Source organism: Oncorhynchus clarkii, chromosome 21 (assembly GCF_045791955.1).
Source record: "Oncorhynchus clarkii lewisi isolate Uvic-CL-2024 chromosome 21, UVic_Ocla_1.0, whole genome shotgun sequence".
Classification (NCBI taxonomy): Eukaryota; Metazoa; Chordata; class Actinopteri; order Salmoniformes; family Salmonidae; genus Oncorhynchus; species Oncorhynchus clarkii.
In genome coordinates, this window is record NC_092167.1 from 53179241 (window position 1) to 53191925 (window position 12685).

At 45.1% G+C, this 12685-nt stretch overlaps 1 protein-coding gene across 1 annotated transcript in view; it reads left to right on the plus strand.

The window, feature by feature from the left end:
- LOC139379529 (voltage-gated potassium channel subunit beta-3-like) overlaps nt 1–5047 on the plus strand; it is a 64901-nt gene extending 59854 nt beyond the window's left edge. Inside the window, exons 13-14 of the mRNA XM_071122347.1 lie at nt 302–390; nt 4941–5047. Coding sequence (XP_070978448.1) covers nt 302–390; nt 4941–5030 — 179 coding nt within the window. The 3' untranslated portion in view covers nt 5031–5047. The remainder of the gene's footprint in view (nt 1–301; nt 391–4940) is intronic.
- The last annotated feature ends 7638 nt before the right edge of the window (nt 5048–12685 follow it).

Consider the following 12685-nt stretch of genomic DNA (forward strand, 5'->3'; position numbering starts at 1 on the left):
GCTGTCTCAATCTCTGTCTGTCTGTCTGTCTGTCTGTCTGTCTGTCTGTCTGTCTGTCTGTCTGTCTGTCTGTCTGTGCGTGTGTGTGTGTGTTTCTCACTTTCTTTCCGTCTGTCTGTCTTTCTCTCTATTCTTCTCTCTGTCTGTCTCTCTCCCTTTCGTGCTGTTTTTCTGTCTGTATGTCTGTCTGTCTGTCTGTCTGTCTGTCTGTCTGTCTGTCTGTCTTTCTGTCTGTGTCTCTGTCTGTCTGTCTGTCTGTCTGTCTGTCTGTCTGTCTGTCTGTCTGTCTCTCACTCCCCAGCCTGGTGTCTGCGTAGTGAGAGGGTCAGCTGTGTTCTCCTGGGGATCACCAACACAGACCAGCTGCAAGAGAACCTCGGCTGTATCAGGGTAACACACACCACTCAAATCAAAACAACAGGTGTAGACCTTACCGTGAAATGCTTATTCACAAGCCCTTAAACAACACTGCAGTTCAAGAAATAGAGTTAGAAAAGATTTACTGACTAAACAATTAACAAGCAACACAATAAAACAAAAATAGCCAGGCTATATACAGGGGGTACCGGTACCTGTCAATGTGGAGGCTATATACAGGGGGTACCGGTACCTGTCAATGTGGAGGCTATATACAGGGGGTACCGGTACCTGTCAATGTGGAGGCTATATACAGGGGGTACCGGTACCTGTCAATGTGGAGGCTATATACAGGGGGTACCGGTACCTGTCAATGTGGAGGCTGTATACAGGGGGTACCGGTACCTGTCAATGTGGAGGCTATATACAGGGGGTACTGGTACAGAGTCAATGTGGAGGCTATATACAGGGGGTACCGGTACCTGTCAATGTGGAGGCTATATACAGGGGGTACCGGTACCTGTCAATGTGGAGGCTATATACAGGGGGTACTGGTACAGAGTCAATGTGGAGGCTATATACAGGGGGTACCGGTACCTGTCAATGTGGAGGCTATATACAGGGGGTACTGGTACAGAGTCAATGTGGAGGCTATATACAGGGGGTACCGGTACAGAGTCAATGTGGAGGCTATATACAGGGGGTACCGGTACCTGTCAATGTGGAGGCTATATACAGGGGGTACTGGTACAGAGTCAATGTGGAGGCTATATACAGGGGGTACCGGTACCTGTCAATGTGGAGGCTATATACAGGGGGTACTGGTACAGAGTCAATGTGGAGGCTATATACAGGGGGTACCGGTACAGAGTCAATGTGGAGGCTATATACAGGGGGTACCGGTACAGAGTCAATGTGGAGGCTATATACAGGGGGTACCGGTACCTGTCAATGTGGAGGCTATATACAGGGGGTACCGGTACCTGTCAATGTGGAGGCTATATACAGGGGGTACCGGTACCTGTCAATGTGGAGGCTATATACAGGGGGTACCGGTACCTGTCAATGTGGAGGCTATATACAGGGGGTACCGGTACCTGTCAATGTGGAGGCTATATACAGGGGGTACCGGTACCTGTCAATGTGGAGGCTATATACAGGGGTACCGGTACCTGTCAATGTGGAGGCTATATACAGGGGGTACCGGTACCTGTCAATGTGGAGGCTATATACAGGGGGTACCGGTACCTGTCAATGTGGAGGCTATATACAGGGGGTACCGGTACCTGTCAATGTGGAGGCTATATACAGGGGTACCGGTACCTGTCAATGTGGAGGCTATATACAGGGGGTACCGGTACCTGTCAATGTGGAGGCTATATACAGGGGGTACCGGTACCTGTCAATGTGGAGGCTATATACAGGGGGTACCGGTACCTGTCAATGTGGAGGCTATATACAGGGGGTACCGGTACCTGTCAATGTGGAGGCTATATACAGGGGGTACCGGTACCTGTCAATGTGGAGGCTATATACAGGGGGTACCGGTACCTGTCAATGTGGAGGCTATATACAGGGGGTACCGGTACCTGTCAATGTGGAGGCTATATACAGGGGGTACCGGTACCTGTCAATGTGGAGGCTATATACAGGGGGTACCGGTACCTGTCAATGTGGAGGCTATATACAGGGTGTTACGGTACAGAGTCAATGTGGAGGCTATATACAGGGTGTACCGGTACAGAGTCAATGTGGAGGCTTTATACAGGGTGTTACGGTACAGAGTCAATGTGGAGGCTTTATACAGGGTGTTACGGTACAGAGTCAATGTGGAGGCTATATACAGGGTGTACCGGTACAGAGTCAATGTGGAGGCTATATACAGGGTGTACCGGTACAGAGTCAATGTGGAGGCTATATACAGGGGGTACCGGTACCAAGTCAATGTGGAGGCTATATACAGGGGGTACCGGTACCTGTCAATGTGGAGGCTATATACAGGGTGTACCGGTACAGAGTCAATGTGGAGGCTATATACAGGGGGTACCGGTACCTGTCAATGTGGAGGCTATATACAGGGGGTACCGGTACCTGTCAATGTGGAGGCTATATACAGGGTATTACGGTACAGAGTCAATGTGGAGGCTATATACAGGGGGTACCGGTACCTGTCAATGTGGAGGCTATATACAGGGGGTACCGGTACCTGTCAATGTGGAGACTATATACAGGGGGTACCGGTACCTGTCAATGTGGAGGCTATATACAGGGGGTACCGGTACCTGTCAATGTGGAGGCTATATACAGGGGGTACCGGTACCTGTCAATGTGGAGGCTATATACAGGGGGTACCTGTCAATGTGGAGACTATATACAGGGGGTACCTGTCAATGTGGAGGCTATATACAGGGGGTACCTGTCAATGTGGAGGCTATATACAGGGGGTACCGGTACCTGTCAATGTGGAGGCTATATACAGGGGGTACCGGTACCTGTCAATGTGGAGGCTATATACAGGGGGTACCGGTACCTGTCAATGTGGAGGCTATATACAGGGGGTACCGGTACCTGTCAATGTGGAGGCTATATACAGGGGGTACCGGTACCTGTCAATGTGGAGGCTATATACAGGGGGTACCGGTACCTGTCAATGTGGAGGCTATATACAGGGGGTACCGGTACCTGTCAATGTGGAGGCTATATACAGGGGGTACCGGTACCTGTCAATGTGGAGGCTATATACAGGGGGTACCGGTACCTGTCAATGTGGAGGCTATATACAGGGGGTACCGGTACCTGTCAATGTGGAGGCTATATACAGGGGGTACCGGTACCTGTCAATGTGGAGGCTATATACAGGGGGTACCGGTACAGAGTCAATGTGGAGGCTATATACAGGGGGTACCGGTACCTGTCAATGTGGAGGCTATATACAGGGTATTACGGTACAGAGTCAATGTGGAGGATATATACAGGGGGTACCGGTACCTGTCAATGTGGAGGCTATATACAGGGGGTACCGGTACCTGTCAATGTGGAGGCTATATACAGGGGGTACCGATACCTGTCAATGTGGAGGCTATATACAGGGGGTACCGGTACCTGTCAATGTGGAGGCTATATACAGGGGGTACCGGTACCTGTCAATGTGGAGGCTATATACAGGGGGTACCTGTCAATGTGGAGACTATATACAGGGGGTACCTGTCAATGTTGAGGCTATATACAGGGGGTACCTGTCAATGTGGAGGCTATATACAGGGGGTACCGGTACCTGTCAATGTGGAGGCTATATACAGGGGGTACCGGTACCTGTCAATGTGGAGGCTATATACAGGGGGTACCGGTACCTGTCAATGTGGAGGCTATATACAGGGGGTACCGGTACCTGTCAATGTGCGGGGGTACAGGTTAGTCAAGTTATTTTGTACATGCAGGTAGGAAAAAGTGTCCATGCATAGGTAATAAACAGAGAGTAGCAGCAGTGTCAAAAAAAGGGGGGGGGGGGGATCAATGTAAATAGTCCAGAGGCCATTTGATTAATTGTTCAGCAGTCTTATGGCTTGGGGATAGAAGCTGTTAAGGAGCCTTTTGGTCCAAGACTTGACGATCTGGTATGTATAACCCAGTATCACTGATATAATGTGATGGACACATGTGATGTATAGATGTGATGTATAGATGTATAGATGTGATGTATAGATGAGATGTATAAATGTATAGATGTGATGTATAGTCCAGTATTACTGATATAATGTGATGTATAGATGTGGTGTATAGATGTGATGTATAGATGTATAGATGTGATGTATAGATGTGATGTATAGATGTGATGTATAGATGTATAGATGTGATGTATAGATGTGATGTATAGATGTGGTGTATAGATGTGATGTATAGATGTGATGTATAGATGTGATGTATAGATGTGATATATAGATGTATAGATGTGGTGTATAGATGTGATGTATAGATGTATAGATGTGATGTATAGATGTGATGTATAGATGTGGTGTATAGATGTGGTGTATAGATGTGATGTATAGATGTGATGTATAGATGTGGTGTATAGATGTGATGTATAGATGTGATGTATAGATGTGATGTATAGATGTGATGTATAGATGTGATGTATAGATGTATAGATGTGATGTATAGATATGATCTATAGATGTGTAGATGTGATGTATAGATATGATCTATAGATGTATAGATGTGATGTATAGATGTGATGTATAGTTGTGATGTATAGATGTGATGTATAGATGTGATGTATAGATGTATAGATGTGATGTATAGATATGATCTATAGATGTATAGATGTGATGTATAGATGTGATGTATAGTTGTGATGTATAGATGTGATGTATAGATGTGTAGATGTGATGTATAGATGTGATGTATAGATGTGATGTATAGATATGATCTATAGATGTATAGATGTGATGTATAGATGTATAGATGTGATGTATAGTCCAGTAGAGTAATCTGATGTTATTATTTATGAAGATCACCTCATCCACACTCTCTCCTTCCCTCTGCTCTCTCTTCCCCGTTCCCCCATCCACCCTGGTCTCCTTCAGGTCCTCTCCCAGCTTTCCCCTCAGACCGTAGCAGAGATGGACGCTCTCCTGGGAAACAAACCCCGACCCAAGAAGGAGGCTCTCGCATAAAGAGAGACGGAGCGAAAGCGAGGGAATGAGAGAGATGGAGAGAAATAAAAAGGAACCAAGAGATGGAGAGATAGAGAATGGGAAAAATGAGACGAAAAGCAGAGGAGTGAAAAGGAGGAGAGGAAGGACAAACAAAGATAATACTATGTAGAAGGAGAATCTGAAGTGAAGTACACTCAGAAATAAAGGTTTAGCTGTGTTCCTAAAGGGGTACAACTGGTTGTTACTGAGGTCCTCCTTTGTACTTTTGGTTATAGGTACACAATTGTATCCCAGTTCATACCTCAGAGAGTACCTTTCTCCACAGGTACAAATGCATGCTTTTTTCCTTTTAGGGTGTCATTGTACCTTATAGTGGGTATTGAGGGTACCCAAAATATGTTCGTACCCTGGGTAACAGAAATGCACAGTGCATTGGGAAAGTATTCAGGCCCCTTGACTCGTTCCACATTTTGTTACATTGCAGCATTATTCTAAAATGGATGAAGTTCAAGTTTTCCTAATCAATCTACACACAATACCCCATAATGACATCACAATACCCCATAATGACATCACAATACCCCATAATGACATCACAATACCCCATAATGACATCACAATACCCCCTAATGACATCACAATACCCCATAATGACAAAGTGAAAACAGGATTTTAGTATTTTTTCTGCACTTGTACCCTTAAGGTGCAATTATACTTTTTATCTGCACATGTTCCTGAAAATATACCATTATACTCTTTATCTGCACATGTACCTTTAAAATATACCATTATACTCTTTATCTGCACATGTACCCTAAAAGGTAGCAAAATGTGAGACCATTATGTGTACCTCTATTCTGATATTTTTTTGACCCCAGGGAACAATACGTACCCTTATTTCTAAGAGTGTATTGTTCTACTGCACACCACCTTTAAGACACTGTGCTCATCCCTTTAACACACTGTGGTCATCCCTTTAATACACACTGTGCTCATCCCTTTAATACACACTGTGGTCATCCCTTTAATACACACTGCTCATCCCTTTAATACACACTGTGGTCATCCCTTTAATACACACTGTGCTCATCCCTTTAACACACACTGTGCTCATCCCTTTAATACACACTGTGCTCATCCCTTTAACACACACTGTGCTCATCCCTTTAATACACACTGCTCATCCCTTTAATACACACTGTGGTCATCCCTTTAATACACACAGTGCTCATCCCTTTAACACACACTGTGGTCATCCCTTTAATACACACTGTGCTCATCTCTTTAACACACACTGTGCTCATCCCTTTAATACACACTGCTCATCCCTTTAATACACACTGTGCTCATCTCTTTAACACACACTGTGCTCATCCCTTTAATACACACTGTGGGCATCCCTTTAATACACACTGTGCTCATCCCTTTAAGAAACACTGGAGGCTGTAGGGTGAACAGTGAGACAAAAGGAGCAGACAGAAGAGGAAGCAGCCGTCTTCCAAAAATAATATCCCCAGACCTCACCTCCAAGACCCTCCACCCCCCCCCAATCTATAACTCTAACTCTAACCCTACATATCTATAACTCTAACCCTACATATCTATAACTCTAACCCGACATATCTATATCTCTATCCTCTCGAAATCTCTAACCCTACATATCTATAACTCTGTCCTCTCTATAACTCTAACCCTAGATATTTATAACTCTAAGCCTATATATCTATATCTCTATCGTCTCTAAAACTCTAACCCTACATATCTATAAATCTAACCCTACATATCTATAACTCTATCCTCTCTATAACTCTAACCTTACATATCTATAACTCTAACCCTACATATCTATAACTCTAACCATACATATCTACAACTCTGTCCTCTCTATAACTCTAACCCTACATATCTATAACTCTAACCCTACATATCTATAACTCTAACCCTACATATCTATAACTCTAACCCTACATATCTATATATCTATCCTCTCTAAAACTCTAACCCTACATATCTATAACTATGTCCTCTCTATAACTCTAACCCTACATATCTATATCTCTAACCTTACATATCTATAACTCTAACCCTATATCTATAACTCTTTCCTCTCTATAACTCTAACCCTACATATCTATAACTATAACCCTACATATATATAACTCTAACCCTACATATCTATAACTCTAAACCTACATATCTATATCTCTATCCTCTCTAAAACTCTAACCCTAAATATCTATAACTCTGTCCTCTCTATAACTATAACCCTACATATCTATAACTCTAACCCTACATATCTATATATCTATCCTCTCTAAAACTCTAACCCTACATATCTATAACTATGTCCTCTCTATAACTCTAACCCTACATACCTATAACTCTAACCCTACATATCTATAACTCTAACCCTACATATCTATAACTCTGTCCTCTCTATAACTCTAACCCTACATATCTATAACTCTAACCTTACATATCTATAACTCTAACCCTATATCTATAACTCTTTCCTCTCTATAACTCTAACCCTACATATCTATAACTCTAACCCTACATGTCTTTAACTCTAACCTACATATCTATAACTCTAACCGCTCGATAAATCTAACCCTACATATCTATAACCCTATATTTCTATAGCCTTATCTTGTCTATAAGTCTAACCCTACAAATCTATAACTATAACCCTAAAGGGAAGTTAAATAGGTATAGAAGAGCTTTAGAAGAGTGATAGCATAGGTGTTCAGTTGACGTCGGAAGTTTAGCCAAATACATTTAAACTCTGTTTTTCACAATTCCTGATATTTAATACTTGTAAAAATTCCCTGTTTTAGGTCAGTTAAGATCACCACTTTATTTTAAGAATGTGAAATGTCAGAATAATAGTAGAGAGAATGATTTATTTCAGCTTTTATTTCTTTCATCACATTCCCAGTGGGTCAGAAGTTTACATACACTCAATTAGTATTTGGTAGCATTGCCTTTGAATTGTTTAATTTGGGTCAAACGTTTCAGGTAGCCTTCCACAAGCTTCCCACAATAAGTTGGGTGAATTTTGGCCCCTTTCTCCTGACAGAGCTGGTGTAAGTGAGTCAGGTTTGTAGGCCTCCTTGCTCGCCCATGCATTTTCAGTTCTGCCCACAAATGTTCTCTGGGATTGAGGTCAGGGCTTTGTGATGGCCACTCCAATACCTTGACTTTGTTGTCCATTTTGCCACAACTTTGGAAGAATGCTTGGAGTCATTGTCCATTTGGAAGACCCATTTGTTACCAAGCTTTAACTTTCTGACTGATGTCTTGAGATGTTGCTTCAATATATCCACATAATTTTTCTTTCCTCATGATGCATTTATTTTGTGAAGTGCACCAGTCCCTCCTGCAGCAAAACACCCCCACAACATGATGCTGCCACCCCCGTGCTTCACGGTTGGGATGGTGTTCTTCGGGTAGCAGGCCTCCCCCTTTTCCTCCAAATATAACAATGGTCATTATGGCCAAACAGTTCTATTTTTGTTTCATCAGACCAGAGGATATTTCTCCAAAAAGTACGATCTTTGTCCCCATGTGCAGTTGCAAACCGTAGTCTGGCTTTTTTATGGCTGTTTTGGAGCAGTGGCTTCTTCCTTGCTGAGCGGCCTTTCAGGTTATGTTGATATAGGACTCGTTTTACTGTGGACATAGATACTTTTGTACCTGTTTCCTCCAGCATCTTCACAAGGTCATTTGCTGTTGTTCTGGGATTGATTTGCACTTTTTGCACCAAAGTTTATTCCTCTCTAGGAGACAGAACGCGTCTCCTTCCTGAGCGGTATGACGGCTGCGTGGTCACTTGGTGTTTATACTATTGTTTGTACAGATGAACGTGGTTCCTTCAGGTGTTTGGAAATTGCTCCCAAGGATGAACCAGACTTGTGGAGGTCTACAATTGTTTTTCTGATGTCTTGGCTGATCCCATGATGTCAAGCAAAAAGCACTGCGTTTGAAGATAGGCCTTGAAATACATCCACAGGTACACCTTCAATTGGCTCAAATCATGTCAATTAGCCAATCAGAAGCTTCTAAAGCCATGCTATCATTTTCTGGAATTTTCCAAGCTTTTTAAAGGCACAGTCAACTTAGTGTATGTAAACTTCTGACCAACTGGAATTGTGATACAGTGAAATAAGTGAAATAATCTGTCTGTAAACAATTGTTGGGAAAATGACTTGTGTCATGCACAAAGTAGATGTCCTAACCGACTTGCCAAAACTATAGTTTGTTAACAAGATATTTGTGGAGTGGTTGAAAAACAAGTTTTAATGACTCCAACCTAAGTGTAGGTAAACTTCCGACTTCAACTGTATCTACAACTCTAAACATACATGTCTGTAACCCTAACCCTACATATCTATAATTCTATCCTCTCTATAATCCTAACCCGACATATCTATAACTCTAACCCTATATATCTACAACTCTAAAACTACACATCTACAATGCTAACTCTACATGTCTATAACTCTATACTCTCTATAACTCTTCCCCTACATATCTATAACTCTAACCCTATATATATATATATATATTAGGTTTTATGCATTCCAAAGAAGTGAAAGACAAAGAAGTACAGAAGAAAACTGTTGAACATGGTGTGTAGGTGAGGTTGGAAACCCTGAACCAAGTATTTTCATTATAATTGTACATGACATACTCAGTAAACCAGAAAAACCATGAATGATTTGTTTTTGTGTCTGTCTGTGTGTGTGTGTGTGTGTGTGTCTGTGTGTGTGTGTCTGTGTGTGTCTGTGTGTGTGCGTGTGTGTCTGTGTGTGCGTGCATGTATGAGTGCGTGTGCGTGTGTGCTCGGATACATGAGGGGATTATCGGGTAGTTTAGTTCATCATGCTGACCCCCAGTCTTCATGGGGGGATTATCGGGTAGTTTGGTTCATCATGCTGACCCCCAGTCTTCATGGGGGGATTATCGGGTAGTTTGGTTCATCAGGCTGACCCCCAGTCTTCATGGGGGGATTATCGGGTAGTTTGGTTCATCAGGCTGACCCCCAGTCTTCATGGGGGGATTATCGGGTAGTTTGGTTCATCAGGCTGACCCCCAGTCTTCATGGGGGGATTATCGGGTAGTTTGGTTCATCAGGCTGACCCCCAGTCTTCATGGGGGGATTATCGGGTAGTTTGGTTCATCAGGCTGACCCCCAGTCTTCATGGGGGGATTATCGGGTAGTTTGGTTCATCAGGCTGACCCCCAGTCTTCATGGGGGGATTATCGGGTAGTTTGGTTCATCAGGCTGACCCCCAGTCTTCATGGGGGGATTATCGGGTAGTTTGGTTCATCAGGCTGACCCCCAGTCTTCATGGGGGGATTATCGGGTAGTTTGGTGACCCCCAGTCTTCATGGGGGGATTATCGGGTAGTTTGGTTCATCAGGCTGACCCCCAGTCTTCATGGGGGGATTATCGGGTAGTTTGGTTCATCAGGCTGACCCCCAGTCTTCATGGGGGGATTATCGGGTAGTTTGGTTCATCAGGCTGACCCCCAGTCTTCATGGGGGGATTATCGGGTAGTTTGGTTCATCAGGCTGACCCCCAGTCTTCATGGGGGGATTATCGGGTAGTTTGGTTCATCAGGCTGACCCCCAGTCTTCATGGGGGGATTATCGGGTAGTTTGGTTCATCAGGCTGACCCCCAGTCTTCATGGGGGGATTATCGGGTAGTTTGGTTCATCAGGCTGACCCCCAGTCTTCATGGGGGGATTATCGGGTAGTTTGGTTCATCAGGCTGACCCCCAGTCTTCATGGGGGGATTATCGGGTAGTTTGGTTCATCAGGCTGACCCCCAGTCTTCATGGGGGGATTATCGGGTAGTTTGGTTCATCAGGCTGACCCCCAGTCTTCATGGGGGGATTATCGGGTAGTTTGGTTCATCAGGCTGACCCCCAGTCTTCATGGGGGGATTATCGGGTAGTTTGGTTCATCAGGCTGACCCCCAGTCTTCATGGGGGGATTATCGGGTAGTTTGGTTCATCAGGCTGACCCCCAGTCTTCATGGGGGGATTATCGGGTAGTTTGGTTCATCAGGCTGACCCCCAGTCTTCATGGGGGGATTATCGGGTAGTTTGGTTCATCAGGCTGACCCCCAGTCTTCATGGGGGGATTATCGGGTAGTTTGGTTCATCAGGCTGACCCCCAGTCTTCATGGGGGGATTATCGGGTAGTTTGGTTCATCAGGCTGACCCCCAGTCTTCATGGGGGGATTATCGGGTAGTTTGGTTCATCAGGCTGACCCCCAGTCTTCATGGGGGGATTATCGGGTAGTTTGGTTCATCAGGCTGACCCCCAGTCTTCATGGGGGGATTATCGGGTAGTTTGGTTCATCAGGCTGACCCCCAGTCTTCATGGGGGGATTATCGGGTAGTTTGGTTCATCTTCATGGGGGGATTATCTAGTTTGGTTCACCCCCCCAGTCTTCATGGGGGGATTATCGGGTAGTTTGGTTCATCAGGCTGACCCCCAGTCTTCATGGGGGGATTATCGGGTAGTTTGGTTCATCAGGCTGACCCCCAGTCTTCATGGGGGGATTATCGGGTAGTTTGGTTCATCAGGCTGACCCCCAGTCTTCATGGGGGGATTATCGGGTAGTTTGGTTCATCAGGCTGACCCCCAGTCTTCATGGGGGGATTATCGGGTAGTTTGGTTCATCAGGCTGACCCCCAGTCTTCATGGGGGGATTATCGGGTAGTTTGGTTCATCAGGCTGACCCCCAGTCTTCATGGGGGGATTATCGGGTAGTTTGGTTCATCAGGCTGACCCCCAGTCTTCATGGGGGGATTATCGGGTAGTTTGGTTCATCAGGCTGACCCCCAGTCTTCATGGGGGGATTATCGGGTAGTTTGGTTCATCAGGCTGACCCCCAGTCTTCATGGGGGGATTATCGGGTAGTTTGGTTCATCAGGCTGACCCCCAGTCTTCATGGGGGGATTATCGGGTAGTTTGGTTCATCAGGCTGACCCCCAGTCTTCATGGGGGGATTATCGGGTAGTTTGGTTCATCAGGCTGACCCCCAGTCTTCATGGGGGGATTATCGGGTAGTTTGGTTCATCAGGCTGACCCCCAGTCTTCATGGGGGGATTATCGGGTAGTTTGGTTCATCAGGCTGACCCCCAGTCTTCATGGGGGGATTATCGGGTAGTTTGGTTCATCAGGCTGACCCCCAGTCTTCATGGGGGGATTATCGGGTAGTTTGGTTCATCAGGCTGACCCCCAGTCTTCATGGGGGGATTATCGGGTAGTTTGGTTCATCAGGCTGACCCCCAGTCTTCATGGGGGGATTATCGGGTAGTTTGGTTCATCAGGCTGACCCCCAGTCTTCATGGGGGGATTATCGGGTAGTTTGGTTCATCAGGCTGACCCCCAGTCTTCATGGGGGGATTATCGGGTAGTTTGGTTCATCATGCTGACCCCCAGTCTTCATGGGGGGATTATCGGGTAGTTTGGTTCATCAGGCTGACCCCCAGTCTTCATGGGGGGATTATCGGGTAGTTTGGTTCATCATGCTGACCCCCAGTCTTCATGGGGGGATTATCGGGTAGTTTGGTTCATCAGGCTGACCCCCAGTCTTCATGGGGGGATTATCGGGTAGTTTGGTTCATCAGGCTGACCCCCAGTCTTCATGGGG